Genomic DNA, 20,350 nt, shown 5'->3' with positions numbered 1-20,350 from the left:
ATCCCGCCTGGAAATTTCGCCCTTGTTCCCGTTTCATGCAACGCCTACACTGACGCTACAGTTCTTTTTATGCCTTCCGATATCTTCAAATGTCGTCGAGCTTTGCCGCTGCCTTTCGCAACAATTGACCTTGCTGCCGGAAGAAGCAACATGTTCGTAAGCAATCCGCTTTCCACACCTGTCACATTGCTTGCAAGTGAATGTCTCGGCCGCGTGCAGGATCTCGACCCTTCGTTTTTGTTTGATGTCCCGGACGACTACTGCGACCACCCAAAAGCACTGTCGGCACTCGGGGAGTCGTCCAATGATACGTTTTCCAGCGCCATCGCATCGCCGACACTCTCACTCCCACCGAACATGCCGACCTGCTGGATCTTCTGCATGAGTTCAGGAGTTCGTTCGATGTGTCGCAATCTCAACTGGGCCGCACATCACAAGTCAAACATCATGTTGACACCGGCCTACATCAGCCACTGCGTCAAAGACCATACCGTGTCTCCGCTGAAGAGCGCCGCATCATCAACGATCAAGTCGAAGATATGCTTCGTAGAGACGTCATTCGACCATCTCACAGTCCCTGGGCGTCTCCCGTCGTCCTGGTGCGTAAGAAAGACGGATCTATCTGATTTTGCGTGGACTATCGTCGTTTGAATAAGATAACCCGCAAGGACGTCTATCCTTTGCCGCGCATTGATGACGCCATTGACACCCTCCACGGAGCGTAATTTTTCTCGTCGCTAGATTTGCGGTCTGGCTACTGGCAGGTCCCAATGGCAGAAGCCGATCGCCAAAAAACGGCATTTATTACACCAGACGGACTATATGAATTTAACGTCATGCCCTTTGGGCTTTGTAACGCGCCTGCCACGTTTGAACGTCTTATGGATAATACGCTACGTGGCCTTAAATGCAATATGTGCCTCTGTTATACCTCGACGATGTCGTGGTTTTCTCCCATGACTTTCCTACGCACCTCCTTCGCCTCAGGCACGTTTTAAGTTGTCTGACCAACGCTGGTCTGCAGCTTAACCTGAAAAAATGCCGCTTCGCTGCACGCGAGCTCGTCATCCTAGGCCACATCGTGCTCAAGCACGGCGTATTACCAGACCCAACAAAACTTCGAGCAGTCGCAGAATTTCCCAAGCCGACGACCATGAAAGAACTTCGCAGTTTTGTAGGCCTATGCTGTTATTTCCGGCGCTTTGTTCGAAATTTTGCATCTATCATGTCACCGTTAACCCAGCTTCTTCGCGGTGACGTGAACCTCACCTCCTGGTCCCCTGCATGTGACGTTGCCTTCACTACTCTGCGCCGTCTGCTCACTTCCCCACCCATTTTTCGCCACTTCGACCCGACGGCTCCTACCGAAGTGCACACCGACGCCAGCGGCGTCGGGCTAGGCGCGGTCCTCGCTCAACGAAAGCCCGGCTATTCAGAATACGTTGTAGCCTACGCTAGCCACACTCTGACGAAAGCCGAAACTAATTACAGCGTGACAGAAAAAGAGTGTTTGACTCTGGTGTGGGCGCTTGTAAAGTTCCGGCCGTACTTATACGACCGCCCGTTCGATCTAGTAACTGATCACCACGCGCTTGGCTGGCTCTCCACGTTGAAAGACCCTTCTGGCCGCCTTGCGCGATGGGCACTCCGCATCCAGGAGTACGACATTCGCGTCGTATACCGCTGCGGACGCAAACACTGACGCTGATGCCCTGTCCCGCTCACCTTTACCACCAGATCAAACGTGCGGAAACACTTGCCTCCAGACCTTGTCATCGCTAAATCTCGACTCGATTGCCATCGAACAACGTCGTGACCCGTGGATCGCCTCTCTTATCGAATATTTATCTGGCACGCCCAACCTTCCAGTATCTCGATCCCTCCGACGTCAAGCTTTCCATTTCGCCATCCGCGATCAACTTCTTCATCGACGCAACTACGCTCCCGATGGCCGCCGGTGGTTGCTGGTCATTCCACGCACTTTACGATCGCAAGTATGCGCCTCCCTTCACGACGATCTGCAATGTGGCCACGCCGGAGTGTTCAAAACATATGAACGCCTTCGCCATCGCTATTACTGGCGCGGCATGTACAATTTTGTACGTAAATTCGTGAAGTGCTGTTCTGACTGCCAGCGACGTAAATCAACACTGCCACGTGCGACTGGCGCATTGCAGCCACTTCCATGCCCCTCCAAGCCATTTGATCGCGTCGGCTTTGACCTCTACGGTCCCCTTCCATTGACACCAGATGGTAATCGGTGGATTATAGTGGCGGTTGACCACCTGACACGCTACGCCGAAACAGCCGCTTTGCTGAGCGCTACAGCTCAGGATGTCGCCTCTTTCGTTTTGCAACGCTTTATCCTTCGACATGGTGCACCTCGAGAGCTCCTTAGTGACAGAGGCCGCGCTTTCCTTTCCGAGGTCGTCGAAACTCTGCTTTCGGAATGCCACGTCATTCATCGGAAAACGACAGCATACCTCCCGCAGACTAACGGACTAACGGAACGGTTCAACCGCGCGCTAGGTGATATGCTCTCAATGTACGTGGCATCTGATCATAGCAACTGGGACCGTGTTCTCCCATACGTCACGTTCGCATATAACACCGCAATACAAACCACCACGGGATTCTCACCTTTCTTTCTTCTTTACGGACGTGAGCCTTCCCATACAATTGATACCCTACTTCCTTACCGTCCTGATGCGTCCGAGTGTCCACCTATCTCCGATGCTGCTAGACAAGCCGAAGAGTGCCGCCAGCTCGCCCGTGCGTTCACCTCGGAAGAGCAACAACGCCAGAAAGAAACCCGTAGCACCTCTCTTCCAGATCTCAGCTATGCCCCAGGGTCTCTTGTGTGGCTTGCCATCCCATACCAAACACCGGGACTCTCCTCGAAACTTGTCCCCCGGTACGAGGGGCCTTACACAGTTTTGGAGAAAACCTCTCCGGTTAATTTCCTAATTGAACCAGTTTCCCGATCGGACGACATGCGCCGGCGTGCACGTGACATCGTCCATGTTTCCCGACTGAAACCGTACCATGAGCCTTTGCCTGAAACTTCTTAAGTCGCCAGGATGGCTCCTTTTTCAGCGGGGGCGATTGTGAAAAAGATGTGCCTGCAGCGAGCAGCATCGCCAACGCCCGGCTCTCTCGGCTCGTGCTTCGGTTCGTTGTTGTGCCGATCGCTGGACGGTTCTTCACGCTGTCTCGTCGCTGTCTTTAACGGCTAATAAACCTCCTCACACATGCATGGGTGGCTTTCGTCCGATATACCACGTGCAAGAGAGAAGGGGTAAAAAAAGAGAGCGTGACACATAGCTTCTGAAAAAAAAAGCAAGAAAATGTGAACTGTACCAATATACCTTTTACAGTTCCCAAAGCCATTTTTCCTCGTTATACCACGACGTCTTACTGCTCCTTTCTTCGCAGCTGTAGGTTTTGCATGGCAGTCGTGCTTGCTTGGGGTCCCTGCATACGTGCGGTGCAGGGTGGCTGGCGACCATGCTGGCGGCACACACGCTACAAGGCTCGCTGCAGAGCCTCCTCGGTTTGCGGCCGATTTGAGGAACGAACCGCGCGTAAGGCCGCCTTTATTCTCGCCACTTCAGTGCTCATTGTACGCCCGCTGTCTAGGAGAAAATGCATGACCACCCTTCTGGAGACACTATTTGCCCGTGCAAGCCCGGAAGAAAACAGAAAACACGTGTTTCGAAGGGCCTTCTGATCTTTAGAAGTTTGAGTGGGCATTGTTTCGACGTGTAACTTAGAAGTGTGGCAACTTGGGCTAGTTAATATGACATGACGATAATTATAGCACGAGAACGGAACAACAACACACAGAGACATGAAGGACATGAGCGCTAACTTCCAACTGTGTTTATTGCGCAGAGCGCGAAAATATGTAGAGGAGACAGTAAACCATGTGACAAAAACCATGTGCCACAATTCCATGTGGTACAATACATGAGTAAGGGAAAAAAACAAAAGACAGAAAACAGCAAAGAAAATTCTATAAGGAAATGAAACAAAAAAGTAAAAGTAATATAACTACTTGCGCGCACTAAAACCTTCGATGAACCTTAGTTCCTTCTCGGACAGAGCCACGGAGGGCTTGCTAATGCATGACACCTGTTTGCGTGCCATCTGCGCGGACTCGACGATGACTCGGGTGCGCTCATCCCTGTGCTTGTACAGCGTCACTGTGTCTTTGAAAAGGGGGGCGCAGTTGCACTCAGTGCAGTGCTCAGCAAGAAAACCATCTTTCCAGTTTCTAACATTGTTAGCGTTTTCTCTCAGTCGATCGTTCAGACACCTTCCGGTCGTTCCGACATAACTAGCACCGCAGGAAAGGGAGGCCCTATTCACCTTTTCATAAACGCCTCCCTGGGCGCCGCCATAGCCCTCCTTGGGCTTTGCAAATTGGCGCGTCCCCTTGAAAATGCACTGGCAACGCTGCACCCTTAGCCTTTGTACTCCTGCGCACAGCCCATCATGGCGGTGTTTTTTTTTCCTTCCTGTGAAAAGGTGTATAGACAACTTTCCTGGAGCATGCCACAAACCTGTTTCTATGCTGAACTCTATACATTCAGTTGATGACTGCGTTTTGAGGGGTTTTGTAGATTTGATGAGGCTGATTGATTTGAACGACGGTGCAGAGAACAGCACACCAGCTCCCACTCGTTTTCTAATTTTCTTGAGCCTGTGTGATATCTGGTGTTTGTATAGAACCACTGCTATCCTTTCACGCTCTGTATTCGTGTTCCTCTGATCCTGTCGCTGTCTCTGCTCGGTCCTATGAGTCTGCAGGATAGTCTCAGCAACGGAAGCAATAAACGCCTCAGGAAAACTCGACTTCTTAAACCAGGAAACTTGAGCTTTGAAGCTCGCAGAGATGTTGTGAACGCACGAACTGAAGACAAGTTCGTGATATGCCTCGCTCAGGGCTGTTCCACGCACTTCCCGCAAAGCCACGACGCACGTGCCGGGAGCCCTACCGCACGCAAGCGGGGGACAAATAAGCCAATTGGTGACGCTCTTTCACCTTCCGTAGTGCCGCCAATGGGCTTAATTTCCCCCGCTAGCCTGCAGTAGGGGTCCCAGCACGTGCGTTGTGGCTTTGCGGGAAGTGCGTGGAACGGCCCTAAAGTAACGTGCTGTGAGCGGAAAAAAAAGAAAGTAAAGATTTCTGCGCACGTGGTTGGCGTTCATAACGCCAACAAATGTGCTGTGTGCGAAAAAAAACGGTCTTAAATCCAAAAAGCGTAACTTGAAATTCTCAGGCATTCCAAGCCACCCATCTTACATCTGGCCCATATATTATTCACAAAGAAACACGCACTATGTTCACACTTGTTCACAAAGAAACACACACTATGAGTTGACATCCCGTGTGCATGACCACTTCTACTTTCTTTCCGAAGCGAATGCATCCCACGAAACACAAGAAAAGCTAAAAAACTTCTAGTAAATGTCCAAAAGTATAAAAGAAGTCTTTTTGAGATGTTATTTAAACCTAAGCAGCTTGAAAACCTTCTGTAGCTGTGCTAACTTCTCGTTATTACACCGCTAGAAAACTTATAGCAAGAATTATAAATAAACGTCTTTCTAGATTTTTTATAGAACCTTTGTAAACGTTTACTATACTTATATTATTACAAGGCTAGTAAACTTCTTGCCAAGATTCTAAAAAGATATTTGCTAGATATTTTAACACCTTTTTTAGACATTTATTTTTCATGCAAACCAGCTTGTTGAGCGTTTCCCGTGGTTAATTTGTTGCAGCATGTCAGCGTTTTACAATCGGTGCATTTAGGTGTTCACTGTAGAGAGTGACAAGTAGGACAGCAACATATTTTGGCATCAAAATATTGCTGGCACTATTCTAATCAGCAAAATTGGTGCCATATTTGTTGAAATAATTAATTAGTGACTGCCGTATATTATTACAATATTCTGTTTTGCTTGGAGATAAGACGTGCTTTTAAACATCAACTCATTGTTTCTGGTGTTGCCTGGAATGCATCATACTGCACATCCAAAAGTAAATGCAAAATTTCAACAAATCTTGTAGCATACTTGTAACCTTTATTATAGATAACAGTGACTGCACACTTTGTCCCAAAACTTACATGCTTTATAGTAAATATAATACAAAGCAATTAATATAATAATACAAAGCAATTATTATAGTTACAAAGCAACTATATAACAATGCAATTAAGGGGCTGGCCAGATACTTGGTCCAGAAGCCTGCACACACACAAAAGGCACAAACTGTTCTCTTCGAGCAGACTTCTATTAGTGCAATAAAATTTAGCAGGGTAGCTTAGCAAACACATTGGCCCAGTAGCAAATATATGAAGGTAAAAAATTTGTTACAGCCAAAAAGCATCAGTCGAACAATTGATTTTTTTCTCATCCAGTGCACTTAATTTTAGGTATGTTAGAACCATGAGTTCTCGAAATTAATGGGTTTCACCACAAATCTGTGTTTAACAATCAAATTGTGATTTTGGCAACACCCCGAATTCTAATTCCATCCCAAAATACTCGCACAAAAGACACGGTGAAGTAAAAAATGCTACAGTATTCCAGAATGCCTTCTGCCAGTCATAATTAACAATGTTAAACATGGTTAGGCATTGGCAAAGTTAGGTATGATTAAGTACGACAGTAGAAAATGACTTGATTGCACTTACATCATTAAATTTGAGAAGACAATGAAATAAGGTTACAAAAATATTAAAACAATATTCAGTCAATATTACAGTAAAAATAAAACCATTCATCTGCTGTAGCCTTATTGCTATTATGCAAAAAGTTCAATTTTAAGTGAATAACTGCAGATTACACAAAAATTAAACACGACATGAAACCCTAGAAAGCAGCACTGACACATTCAGGGACGTGCTTTGCGCGTATAATAAAATTCAGGCCTAAGCAAAGAAAACTGCCTTTGCAGTTTAGTTATGTGTCCAGGGGGGTCACAAAGTAAGACAATAATGCTGTCAGCTGCCCAATCAGCTAAGAATACCGAAAGTTGGTATGTTTGCAAAGAACAGTTTGTGGCAGTCGTGTTTCTACACACTCCCACTTGGAAAAATTCTTCGAGCATGTCTATGCTCTGAGATATTCCACTCGGAAGTTGATTATGCTTTTCATGATTATGCATGCAAGGCAGTGAGGATCAGCAAAACATTACTCCCTGGTGGGACGAGCAGTGAGTGCTTGCTATCACCAGCCGGTAGTAAAAAGGTAACCATTATAATGCTTGTCTATGGCTTCGATCCATGATCAGGTTATATGCGGCACCTCAGGGAGTAGTAGCTGTGTGCTAGTGCTCACTGTCCTGCATGCATAACAGTACAAGCCACAACTAAACTTTCCAGTGGGATATCTGAGCACAGGCATGCCAGAATTCTTTGGACCTATGTAGAAATGTGACTAGCTCAAATTTTTAATACGTGCATGGCCGCTTGCTGCAGTCACAAATAAGTTCATTATTGAATCTTATTCAAGGGCACGGCTGACAGTGATAATTATTGTTGCACATTGTGTTCCCCTGAACACTTAGCTATCTGCAAAGGTGGCTTTTACACACACAACTTACAGCACTGACTTTTTTAACGAAAAACAAAAGGTTTAATATTGAACATCTTGAACATGCGAGATACTTGAATACAGCAACCAGGTGGCTCAGTGAAGTTCCCTTTCCATTCGAAAAAGAAGCCATGCGCAGCTGCTGTACATTCAGTATCCAACTTTTCCACGAGCCACCATTGATGATCGGCTTGTCCGGAATTCTTTCACACTCAATTCGTATGAGGGGCTTGCATAGGCTGCAGTGGAAACACTGAAAAAACAATTTACAGACATGAGTGACATGTGTCTCTTGAAAAACCTGAATTTGTCTGTATATTTAAAATGATTTGGAACAATGTGTCTTAAAACAAGCTGGATGTACACAAACTAGAGAAGTTACAAGCAAAACTTTCTTGATGTTCTTGGCATTGCAACCTTATGAAAGAAAACGAAATTTACACATTACAGATGTGTCAAAACCATGTTTAAATTGGGCTCTTGCATAGTGCGTTCAAAGCAAATTCAATGATACCACAACACATACATGATGGTACACACCTTTATCAAGTATTCATTACAGGTAACCTGTATAATTGAATATGAACTTGATTTCGAATACAACTAATGTAGCTTTTTCCAGGCTGTTCACACTAGGACGATTATACCTATATTGTCAGAAATTGGTGTCACTAAATTACTATTGTGTGCTGCCAAATTATGGCAATCAATTTCAATGATTCTGGTTGGCTAAAATGACAGTACCCTTCACTCGAGCATCACAGGCTGTCTAATGAAAAGAAAAAAAAAACATACGAGGCACCCACCTTGAACCACACACCATCCCAATAAAGCATGCAAGCTTCTGCAACAATCTGGGAACCAAAATCTTCGAAGCTATTGACCGTTGATGAAACTGATTTCCGAATCAGTATAATTCCTTCAGTGCCAATAGCTTGAAAACTTGTCTATATTTATTATTCTGAAATGCATACAGTGTCCAACTTTACATTTTAACGTCAATATGTGCATAACTTATGCATGCTTACCGTGATTTATAACATTATAGCGAGTTTTCAGTGATAAATAATATATTCATTCTGCACATACCACAGATTCTGTCAACATTTGTAGCGCATGCCTAGAAAGTTTACTTTATCCAATATACTGTGAAGCTTGTGATTAATCAGAAAATTTCATTGAAGGTGGTGCTATAAAGTATTCTTAATGTTCGTACACGTAAAAGTGTTTAGCAAAGTTTTAACACCAAGGTTTGGCGAGGGCATAAAATATTTAATAAACCAAAACAAAATACAAACATAGTGGAAACAAGCAGAGTAAAATCGATGGTGCTGGAACGCGTGGATTTATGACTGAATTAGTGCTCTCGCAGTAAGGTAAAGCAATTTGGCCACATTTAGCCATGAAATATTCGTTCTAAAATACAGTTCAGGATAAACAAATGGCTTAAAATGCACGGATTCAGGCCTTATTGAGGCAACCTATGTTGCTGGTGTATACCGAAAGTTACAATTTTACTAAACGAGCTGCATGAACACTTAAGTGTAGGTGCAACCTTTGCGAGACCTACCTAAGACGATGCAACACGCTGCACACGAACACGCATCAACTCGAGTATCACGGTAGTTTATAAAGACGCGTGCCGGCGCAGATACACACCGGCATACACATGGCCATTGGCAAGGGAAAAAAAAAACTTCTCTGATAGTAGTCATAACGTATAACGATACTGTAGCTGTTTAAAATGGAACGTACAGCAGATGAAACTGCCTTAGACACGTTCACTTCAATAGCGCCCAATATGAACAGGCATCAGCGCCTACAGCTAACAAACACCCCAGAATTAATAAACAAGAATAGTGGTCACTCGCGAGCAGCCCCCCCCCCCCCCCTCCAACACCACTGCCAACAGAGGCAGACAGCCACCACAACTCTGCTCTAATCTGCCGCCGAATTCCCACTACGCGTGCATGCTTCACACTCCACACAAAAGAAAAAAAAACTTGTCCGCCTTTAACTTCGCACAACTTTCCCTTTACACTGCTCAAGTACTACAGAAAAGCTGGGTACCCACGTAAACAAAAGCTAACTTATCGTACACATGGTAGGAAAAACGTGGTGAACGCAGTGATAACAAAGCGCCGACAGCAGCAGTGTGGTACATACCTGGCGAGGGCTCCATTATACAAACCCACACGTCTTCGCTCGAGTATAGCACATATTCGTAATCAGCACCACTGGCAGAACACAAAACACGAACACAAACCGCAAGTACACTTTTAAAACACGAGAGAAATCGACTCAAATCCGCTTCTTCGAGAGGCAACTGAGCGACGGGTAAACACGTCCAGACAAGTAAATTTGTTCTAGCCGCGCAGGCGCACACCGCATTTGCGCATCTTAATTTCTTAATGCTGACTTGAGAGCTCAGTTATTACATTTAAATGTGTGGAAAGTATGTAAATATATATACTACAGAAATATGTAAAGTGAATAATATTTTGATTTAAAAAAAGAAAAAAACGTAAAAGACACCCTGCGTATATTGCATGAACAATTGAGACTTCATCCGCGAATTGTCTCATGGTACTGAAGATCTCAAAAGCATTTGCATTGGGAGCGCGCGCGCCGTAGCCTGCAAAAGCGTCTATTTGCTCGTTTTTAGCGCGTTTAATGCGTTTCTGAGCCTTTATAAAAGTATGCACACCTGCTAAGCGCCATGGCGCACGAGTGAATATGCAGACACGCCGAAATTGCGTCCAGACATTCACTATTTCAAGAGCCTGCCGACAAGAAAAAACTTAAAATTGGAATTTGCACGGATCCACTTAGCTTCTCATTCAAGCAGTGCATTGCGCAGCGCTACATCATAAGTGGCTACTGGCGAATTAACTACAGAGAGATAAGTATCAAAACCGCGATTCAGTCATGCGCTCAATTTCTCGGCAGTTTCTATATCAAGAGTACTGTTTCTCATATAAGTCCACATGCGCTCGATTGTTTCATGAGAAACCCGAGTAACGTTGTCACCACATTTACATCGGTGATGACTCGGTTATATCATGCCAGGTTTGTGGAAGATAATAATTGATGCTTTCTGAAAGGCTTTCTTGTTTTACCCGCATGCTTTCACGCTCACTTTGCTTCTTTTATGTAAGCTTCAGGAGGCTGAGCCAGGGAGCCGAGCTGAAGGAACGCCTGTACCTCCTAGTAAAGAGCTCTATGCGAAAGAGGTTATCTTAAATATAATAAAAATTGTCAGTTGTATATATAAAGCCCGTTTGTTAATTTGCGTAAATTCACTGAAACCAGTTCTCATTTTCCGTCGACAGCTTAAATTGTGCTGCTTTTCAAATATTCTATTGGTGTAACGCCATTGCAAGCCAGCAAATTTATGACGATGTTTAGTATTATAGGTGTAGTTCTTATTAAGTGTCAAAAGTGTATCCAGGCAGTGGTACATTTTGTTTAGAGAAATTTTAGTTGTATATGTACACAGTAAACACACACACACACACACACACACACACACACACACACACACACACACATATATATATATATATATATATATATATATCCTTGTTGACAACGCTCCCGTTGTGCCATATCTCATATATATATATATATATATATATATATATATATATATATATATATATATATATATATATATATATTTATATATATATATATATATATATATATATATATATATATATATCTGTGTGTGTGTGTGTGTGTGTGTGTGTGTGTGTGTGTGTGTGTGTGTGTGGTTAGAGCATCGAACGCGTTATTCGAAGGTCGTAGGTTCGTTTCCTGCTCACGGCTGGTTATTTTTTCATCCACTTTTTTTTTCTTCTTATTTACATTTCATTGGTTCTAATAACTTCCCCTGCACATTCCTTGGCATTACTGTCTGTTAGATCTCATTATTATTGTGTTAAAACACGGAAAAACGAGCCCTTAGGTATACACTTCTTTCCCTTATTTCACTAAACGAGGATCTCGTACTGGCAGACTTGGTGTCATTAGGTTGTATACGAGGGACTATTAATCAGCTGCCCGCTCATAAAAAGTTCACGTGCTGCGTGACGCCAAACATGCGCATAAAAGAGTGTTTTCACACTCGTCGCTTGGCTTATAGATGGCGCTGACTGTCACTCCTACTTCTAAATTCACATATAAACCCAAAAAAGTGGATGGAGGGAAGGCCGCTGTGGTAGCTCAGTGGTTAGAGCATCGAACGCGTTATTCGAAGGTCATAGGTTCGTTTCCTGCTCACGGCTGGTTATTTTTTCATCCACTTTTCTTTCCTCTTATTTACATTTCATTGGTTCGAATAACTTCCCCTGTACATTCCTTGGCATTACTGTCTGTTAGATCTCATTAATGTTAATTGTGTTAAAACACGGAAAAACGAGCCCTTAGGTATACACTTCTTTCCCATATATATATATATATATATATATATATATATATATATATATATATATATATATATATATATATGCAATGCCCCACAGAAAAGCCGCCATTTTATACAGTTGTAGTGGAGCTGGCATTCTTGTCCGATTATCCGACTTCGTTAGACTGGAACTAGTTTTGCGCCCTCATACTGTCGAAAAGGTGAAATTTACAGTGCGCATTTATACAGAAGCATGCTATATTCAGCTTCGCCAACTGTAAACGTTCGGCGCAGGGCTACCCCGGATTTTTTTTGTGAGGGGGGGGGGGGGGAGGTGCAGCAGGACGACTAACTTTGGAAATTGGTGGTCGCTGTGAATAAGTGTAAATATTTTAGTATACCCTGAAAAATTAAATTACGAAAAAAAATCCTTGTGTAGGGGGTTCAGATTCCCTTCCTCTTCCCTCTTTACTTACGACCTCCTGGTTCTCCGTGCGTTTGATATGATAAATTTTTATTTAATTTCGCAGATTTCTGAGCACAGCTAACTTCCAATAAATCGGCTGAGTTATTTTTAATATTGTAGGCACCTGCCTAGCGATGAAAGAGTTAAGACAGAAGAAATCATAATAAAACACTCCTTTTTCAGATAATTTTCGATCTCTCACAAAGACTTTTATGGAGCTCAAATTCAGTAGATTGGCGTGTCATACTTCAAGGGTTATGACATCATGTGCTAGGCATGAATGATGGGCAGGTAGGAAGAAATCTGCATTAAAAAAGCGCACCGGAGAAGCCGAAGCCCATAGCAGTTCCTGCACGCGGCGTGTGGCTCTTTCAGTACTATTCGACTGCAGCGCCGCCGCTACGGGCACGCGGAAGGTATCAAGCGGCGAGGCGCGGTCACGCCACTCATCACTTCTAGTACACTCTACCCCTGCTCAGCGCTTCATTTCACCGGATCGCGGCACCTTTCACGGCCCCTCCTACTGAGTTTGGCGCGTCTGCACAAGATTGGATGGCACATTGACCCCCCCCCCCCCAAACTTGCGTCTTTTACCCGCTATGTTACCTTTTCGTCCCCTTTCCCCTGTGTGTTCCTGTTGAGGTGTCATCTTCGAGAGATAGTTATTGTTGGTGGCGGGGTAGAGAGTGATAAGAATGAGTGGCTGCTAACTTGGCAAACTACACGCAAATGAATAAAAAGAAAAGGTGATTTCGTTATGATGACCACTGTCTGGCTCAACATTATCACAAGTGAAAGGTGACCATCATTGAAAGAGGCACAAGCAAGATGCAGTGGGGGATTATTTACACATGTACATCGAAGGATGTCTCATTGTTCGATTGTGATGTGACTTCCGCGAGGGAGTTTATTGTCGCCAGCCGCGCATTCCGGCACTCACTGTCATGGAGGGCAGCTGGTCAGTGAAGCAGGGGTGGTCGACAGTCTGAAAACCAAAAGTAAACTTGAGCGGTTTGCACCACCATTGTTCGTCGCTTGAAAATCACTTCGCCCCAAGGGGTGAAGACAAGTGAGCACGGGATTTTGACGCTGAGATAGAGGTATAAACAAGAAGGAAAAAAGCTCCTGCTCAATGCCTCATTTCTCCGAACAGTGACAGCCCGCTTTCCATCTCCTAATCCAGTGAGACGGGCCAGTACAAGTTTGGGAGTTTTATCTCCGAATTGTCTTTCTATTCCTAATTTAGTGGAGGCACCTGGTGTCCTTTTCGGCATTACTGGCAAGGGGCAACAGTGTAACCGCTACCTTAACAATATAGAGTACTCAGTACTGTACTATAAAATAACATACAGCCGTCCCAGGATTGAGAGACGTGTGTCAAAAGTGATTAACTATTTAGAGTACTAGGTACTCTACTATGGGAGAGCATATAGCTGTGTTTAGAAGAAGTGGGTAACGATTCAGAGTACTCTAGGTGCTCTACTATGGGAGAGCTTAAAGCCGTCCCGTTGGCATCACTCAGGATGAACGTCCCCTAAAAGAATGGTCATGCCAGTATCCATAGTGACCTCGAACGTAACCCAGCTATCATTGAAAAGCAGACGTCACCACACAGAAACGAACTTGTGTCACTGGTTCTAGAAAAAAACATGTTAGTTTTCTGGCATATTTTATGACAGATATTGGCTTCAGTTTTGTCCCAAAGGCCATTGCTTGGTAAAAGACGTCAGACTTTTATTTTGACATAAGTCCACAGTTTACATTAGCAGAGCACAAGTACTTGCATATCAAGCGAAAAACAGCTGGCATGACCGCCTTGCAGATGTTAGGAACTGGCGATCCGTGGATTATTTGGTGAGTTTTTGATCAGAGGTGCTCTCACGGCCCATACATGATATTACATGGAAGAGCAGAATCACACACGTGTTTATGGCGAACTTCCTTGGCCTTAGCCCTGTCGGTGATAGATACCGAGTGGTGGTGGTGGGAGGGGGGGGGGGGGCAAGTCTCGTTTGGTGTTGATACGCGGGATGATGAAATTGAGGCAGGCTCTATATTTCGGCAAATCCTCTTTCTGACCTTAATGCGACAATCAATACGTGATAAAATATATGGCGACTGAAGTACAAATGGTTTATTGTTCATTAAGTTCCTATTTCGTTTCGGCATTACTGGCAAGATGGCGATAATGAAACCATGCACCACCTTAAGAGCTCGTTTCACAGAAATTCGGGCGTCGGCATCGTTGGTTGTGAGTTAAATATCATCTAATGCGCGACGGAAAAATCGAGACTGATGCAAATGAAATGAATTATTTAAAAAGCCGTGTGTTAGAGCAGGGATTGAGCCCGCGTCGTTTGGGTCTGAGTTAGGATTGAACCCGGGTCGTTTTCGTGGCAAGCGGATGTTCTATATACCACAAAGCCACGCGCCTGATTGTGAATGTAGTGAAAATATCTTACTTGAACTGGTATAGCGCATTACGGGGAAGAAGAAACGGCCGAGCAGACCGACACAAGAGGACAGAGCGCTAACTTCCAACTGAGCTTTATTGTCAAACTGCATCAAATATGTAGACCGGCGCAAGCATACAAAACCACCCTAACGCAACGACATTATTTCTGCAAGAAAAACTCAATTTGCTCACCATCGATGACCCCTTTTTAATTAGGAATTCGGACATTTTGGTCAACTTTCTGGAACATAACGACAGGGGCTTAAAAGCACTTTCGGTCGATATAAAAGATTTGTATTACTCTTTGCCGCACGAGAAGTTGTTACAGTGTGTTGACAATGCCATTGACTCATTTGGTGCTGTAGCCTTCCAGAATCTCACGGGTGTCCATAACAGTAACCTCTTAGAGCTTCTGTCCTTTTACATCAAGTCGACTTTTGTATCTTTTAATGATCGTAAATACATACAGAATAGTGGTGTCTGCATCGGGTCATGCCTCGCCCCGATCCTTAGTGACATATACTTTGCATATTTTGACCGGTTGCTGATGAGCATGCTGGACCAAAATATTGTCACCAAAATATGTCGTTACGTAGAAGACTTTTTAATTTTCATTGACTGCAGTGACGCTGCCTGCCAGCACCTAACCGACGGTGTTGTAATGACTTTTAAAGAATGTTTTAAACCGCTTTTTTTGACTCATGCGTTGCCAGTTGACAATAGCTTACGCTTTTTAGATTTGAATTTAATTCTTTCACCTGACCATGTGTGCTGGCTATTTGAACCTAGAAATGGAAAACCCCTTTTACCCTATGACTTTTCCCATTCCAAGTTAGTTAAGCGCAGCATCACAAATCTTTCTCTCATCGATCCTCTTAGGAAATCGTGTCATCATGTCATGCAGCGCAGCTTTGCTGCTCAAGCTGAAAGGCTTTTGAGTGCTGGGTACCCAGCTATCCTACTGGCATCTATAGCTGAAAAGCTATTAAAACAGATAAGGAAAGGCTGCAACTCAGAGGCTCAGCCGGAATCGAACGACCGAAAAAGACCCGTAGTTGTACCCTACGTGCATGACATTTCCCACCGGCTAAAAAAGATAGGGGAGAAATGCAGCGTCAAAGTGGTGTTTTCAGCGCCGGATAAGTTACAGCGGCTTTGCAAAGCAGTCAACCCTCTCAAATCACGTACCACGGGTTGCGCAACTAAGCACGAAACTCGGTTTGTGCCGTGTGTAGTGGGGGTTGTCTACGCTATTCCATTCTCATGTGGTATGTGGTATTTCGGCCAAACGGGGCGATGCCTTAATGAAAGGCTAAAAGAGCACCATTATAATGCTCACAAAGCAATCCAGGGCCACATTGGAATTCACTGCCGCGATTGTGGATGTACCCCCATGTTTGATGAATGTGAAGTGATAAAAAAAATAAAAAAACACCCGTCACAATTAACTCGAGAAATTATAGAAACGCATTGTATAGCAAGAGCTGGCAGCACGTGTATTAGCGCCCCTTATTTGGTTTTATCTGAACATGAAGTGGCCTTCCTTAATCAGGATAATCGCCTATGAATCTGTGATATGTGACGGTGTGATGTGTGTTATCTTGTCGTTGCGTTAGGGTGGTTTTGTATGCTTGCGCCGGTCTACATATTTGATGCAGTTTGACAATAAAGCTCAGTTGGAAGTTAGCGCTCTGTCCTCTTGTGTCGGTCTGCTCGGCCGTTTCTTCTTCCCCGTAATGCGCTATACCAGTTCAAGTACGACGAACCAACTCGCCCAATCTTCAACACTCGTGAAAATATCTTCCTCTGCTTGGAAATGCAGTGAAAGTAACACTCGTGCTTTACAAATACATGCGTCCTGTATACATGCTTCACAATACAACATGAAATGCTTCACAATACAACACATGCTTCACAATACAACAGAGAGACAAATTATTCAGTCACTTCTTAAAGACAAGAGACCCCCAAATATTAAAAGAATTCAAACAAGTCCGGAACAAACTCAACAGTGATCTGAAGAAAGCAAAATCTGAATACTATACGCGTAAATTTGAAACTTCCATGAGTGATGGTCGTAGAATGTGGAACATATACCGCGAGCTAATAGGTTCCTGTTCGCAAAATGTGCCGTCAGAAATTGTTGTAAATGATGTTAAGTACTGTGGTAATGATGCAGCTCACCTCTTTAATAATCATTTTATCAATGCTGGTGCTCCAACCTCTATATTTCGTTTTTCCCAAAATCGAAATTATGAAAGTTACATTGGTAATCGTGTCAGCGAGACAACATTCCTTACGCCTACATCTGAAAGTGAGATTTTTTCCATTATTAACTCCTTGAGTAACAAGTCAGCCGCTGGAGAGGATGGCATCAAAGCTCAACCGATTAAAGCAGTTGCTCACATAATATGCGGTTCATTGGAACATACTTGCAACAGTATACTCTCCACTGGTATTTTTCCTGAAAAAATGTAGCTAGCTCGTGTTGCAGTAATCTTTAAGGGTGGGAATCACTATGACTTAAACAACTACAGACCGATTTCGGTGCTCCCATTATTTTCAAAAATAGCTGAGCGTATTATATATAAGCGCCTTAATAGCTTTCTACTGGATAAAGGCATTATTTCGGATAAACAATATGGCTTTATTCAAAAGAATAAGTCAGCCGAAATGGCATTATTAAGAATCAGAGATACAATTATAAGTAATATTGAAGAAAAAAAATCACCATTGGTATATTTTTAGACTTTCGAAAGGCCTTCGATTCTATAAAACATGAAATATTGCTTAACAAGCTCCACGTATATGGCATTCGCGGCGCAGCCTTAGAACTTATGAATAGCTACCTTGATTCTCGATTGCAGTATACTTCCCTGCAGGATTACAGTTCAGACAAAAGCTTGATTAAATATGGGGTACCACAAGGTTCAATCTTAGGGCCATTATTGTTTATCACGTATATAAATGATATAGTAAACATTTTACTCACAGATGAAATGATCATGTACGCGGATGACACTAATGTGTTTTTTTTCTGGTGCTGACCTTCAGGAACTAGAAGTTACTGCAAATTCTTGGATAAAAGTGTAGAGGACGCCACCTGTTGCTTCTAGTAACTGGGAGGTGGTGCCCCCACTCTGTATAAAAGGCATCGGTGGGCATTAAACGGGGCTTTTTGCGGTTTGTGAACTACGCGTTGTCGGGTCATTCTTCGCGGGCTTCACGCCCACTTTTGACTCGGCTAGCGGCGTCCGCGCTACCCGGGCACGCCACTACATGGTGTGAGAAGTGGGGTCCTGCGACAACCGTGCAACATGCAGGATAACCCAGCCGCCGCCTCCGCCGTGACCGCCAGCTTCACATTGCGAACTCCGCCGCAGTTCACTTTTGACAACCCAGCCCAATGGACGGCGTGGCTTCAACAATTCGAGGATTACTCCTTCGCCTCAGGACTGTCCTCCGCCCCCGAAGAAACCAAGGTACGCACGCTCCTCTACTGTATGGGTCCCCAAGGTCGCGAGGTGCTTTCGTCTTTCATGTCAGACGCCGAGGCCTATCGTTCGTACTCCGGCGTGACAACAAGTCTTTCGGGATATTTTGTACACCCCGTCAACGAGGTATACGAGTCGAGCAGGTTCCACAAGCGCACGCAAGCGGTAGGCGAGTCAGTCGACGCGTTTTTCACGGCGCTCCGAAATCTCGTGAAGAAGTGCAACTACGCCTCTCGGGAAATCGACGACCGGCTGGTTCGGGACAGATTTATCGTAGGTTTGCTTGACTCTCGCTTGACCGACCAGCTCTGCCGCAATCCAAAGCTTACACTGGACGAGGCGCTCATCCAAGCGCGTCAGTACGAAGACGCTGAAAATGAGAAATTGCGGCGTCAGGGGACAGGCCTTGCACCAGACGCACTGAACGTCGACACCGTTGCGAACAACCAGTACCGAATGGCCGACGCCCCAGCATGCGAAGCTGCCCGAAGTAAAAGTAACGTCTGTCGGCCTCCCGAGTACCGCGCCGGCCCGAAGTAGGCATGCGATTTTTGCGGCCACGCCCCTCATCTGCGATCTGAGTGTCCAGCACGGTGGGTCACATGCAACCAATGTCGCAAGAAGGGACACTGCGCGGCGGTTTGCCGCTCGAATAATACTAGGCGTTTAAGCCAAATCCAGCTCGGCGCCGTGGATGTCTCGAAAACAGAACGCCGGCACGTTGTTGTTCATGTCAACGGACGCCCCCTTCAATTCAAAGTGGATACTGGGGCGGACGTTTCGGTCGTACCTCCGAGCTTCGCCGGGTGCCCAGTAGACCTTGACAAACCCGATAATGAACGGTTGATGGGGCCGGGCCGCTGCCGCCTAAGGTTGCTTGGGACATTTCCTGCTACCCTGTCGTGGCGAGGCCGGTCGGTATGCAAAACGTTGTACGTTGTAGCAGACATTGACTCTCCTCTGCTGGGTTACTCGGCGGTAGTGGACCTGGGAGTCGTCTAGTTTGTTGACACCGTGGAAGATGCGGAAGCTCCGAATAGGCCCCCAACGTCAGACAAGGCCGCAGCTTCGCTATTCTCAGGCCTTGGCGAGATGCCTGAAGAATACCACATTCGTATCAAGCCGGGAGCGATTCCATTTTATCTAAGCGTTCCTAGGCGCATCCCTATTACCCTCGAAGGCGTAGTCAAGAAGGACTTAGATGCCATGGAAAGGGACGAGGTCATCCGGCGAGTCACAGTGCCACCCCCGTGGTGTGCTGGTATTGTGCTGGTACCCAAAGCCGATGGCGAATACAGAATTTGTGTTGACCTCATGAAGTTGAACCAAGTAGTTCTTCGGGAGCGACACCTTATGCCCACAGTGGACCAGGTACTTGGCCGTCTTGGCAATGCCGCGGTCTTCTCGAAACTTGATGCAAAATCGGGGTTTCATCAAGTAAGGCTATCGGAAAGCTGTCAGGAGCTGACTACCTTCATAACACCGTTCGGACGCTACTGCTACCGCCGCCTGCCCTTCGGCATCACGTCCGCTCCCGAAGTATTTCATCGCCAAATGTCTCGGATTCTAGAGGGCCTGGAAGGGTGTGTGAACATGGTAGATGACAATCTAGTATTCGGCAGGAGCCGTTCCCAGCACGACAGCAGACTCCAAGCAGTCCTTCGCAAGTTAGAACAAGCGGGCATTACGTTGAATGCCTCGAAATGCTCCTTCGGGGTATCTTCCGTCAAGTTCCTTGGTGTAGTGGTGAGCGCCAGTGGCATCTCGGCTGACCCTGACAAGGTATCTGCTATTGTGAACATGAATCCGCCGACAGATACGCATGGCGTCCGTCGTTTCCTGGGCATGCTGAACCACATTGGAAGATTTTTACCGAACCTGTCTGCCGTCACTACACCGATACGGCTCCTGTTGAACAAGAA

At 45.1% G+C, this 20,350-nt stretch overlaps 1 protein-coding gene across 1 annotated transcript; it reads left to right on the top strand.

Moving 5' to 3' along the window:
* Window positions 1-18,106: 18,106 nt before the first annotated feature.
* LOC142776959 (uncharacterized) lies at window positions 18,107-19,436 on the top strand. The gene has a single exon (XM_075881273.1). It carries the CDS (start codon window positions 18,252-18,254, stop codon window positions 18,966-18,968), a length of 717 nt encoding a protein of 238 aa, XP_075737388.1. The 5' UTR covers window positions 18,107-18,251; the 3' UTR covers window positions 18,969-19,436.
* Window positions 19,437-20,350: the final 914 nt, after the last annotated feature.

Source organism: Rhipicephalus microplus, chromosome X (genome assembly GCF_043290135.1).
Source record: "Rhipicephalus microplus isolate Deutch F79 chromosome X, USDA_Rmic, whole genome shotgun sequence".
NCBI lineage: Eukaryota > Metazoa > Arthropoda > Arachnida > Ixodida > Ixodidae > Rhipicephalus > Rhipicephalus microplus.
Note: the sequence above shows the minus strand (reverse complement) of the source record. Positions and strands in the feature narration are given on the sequence as shown.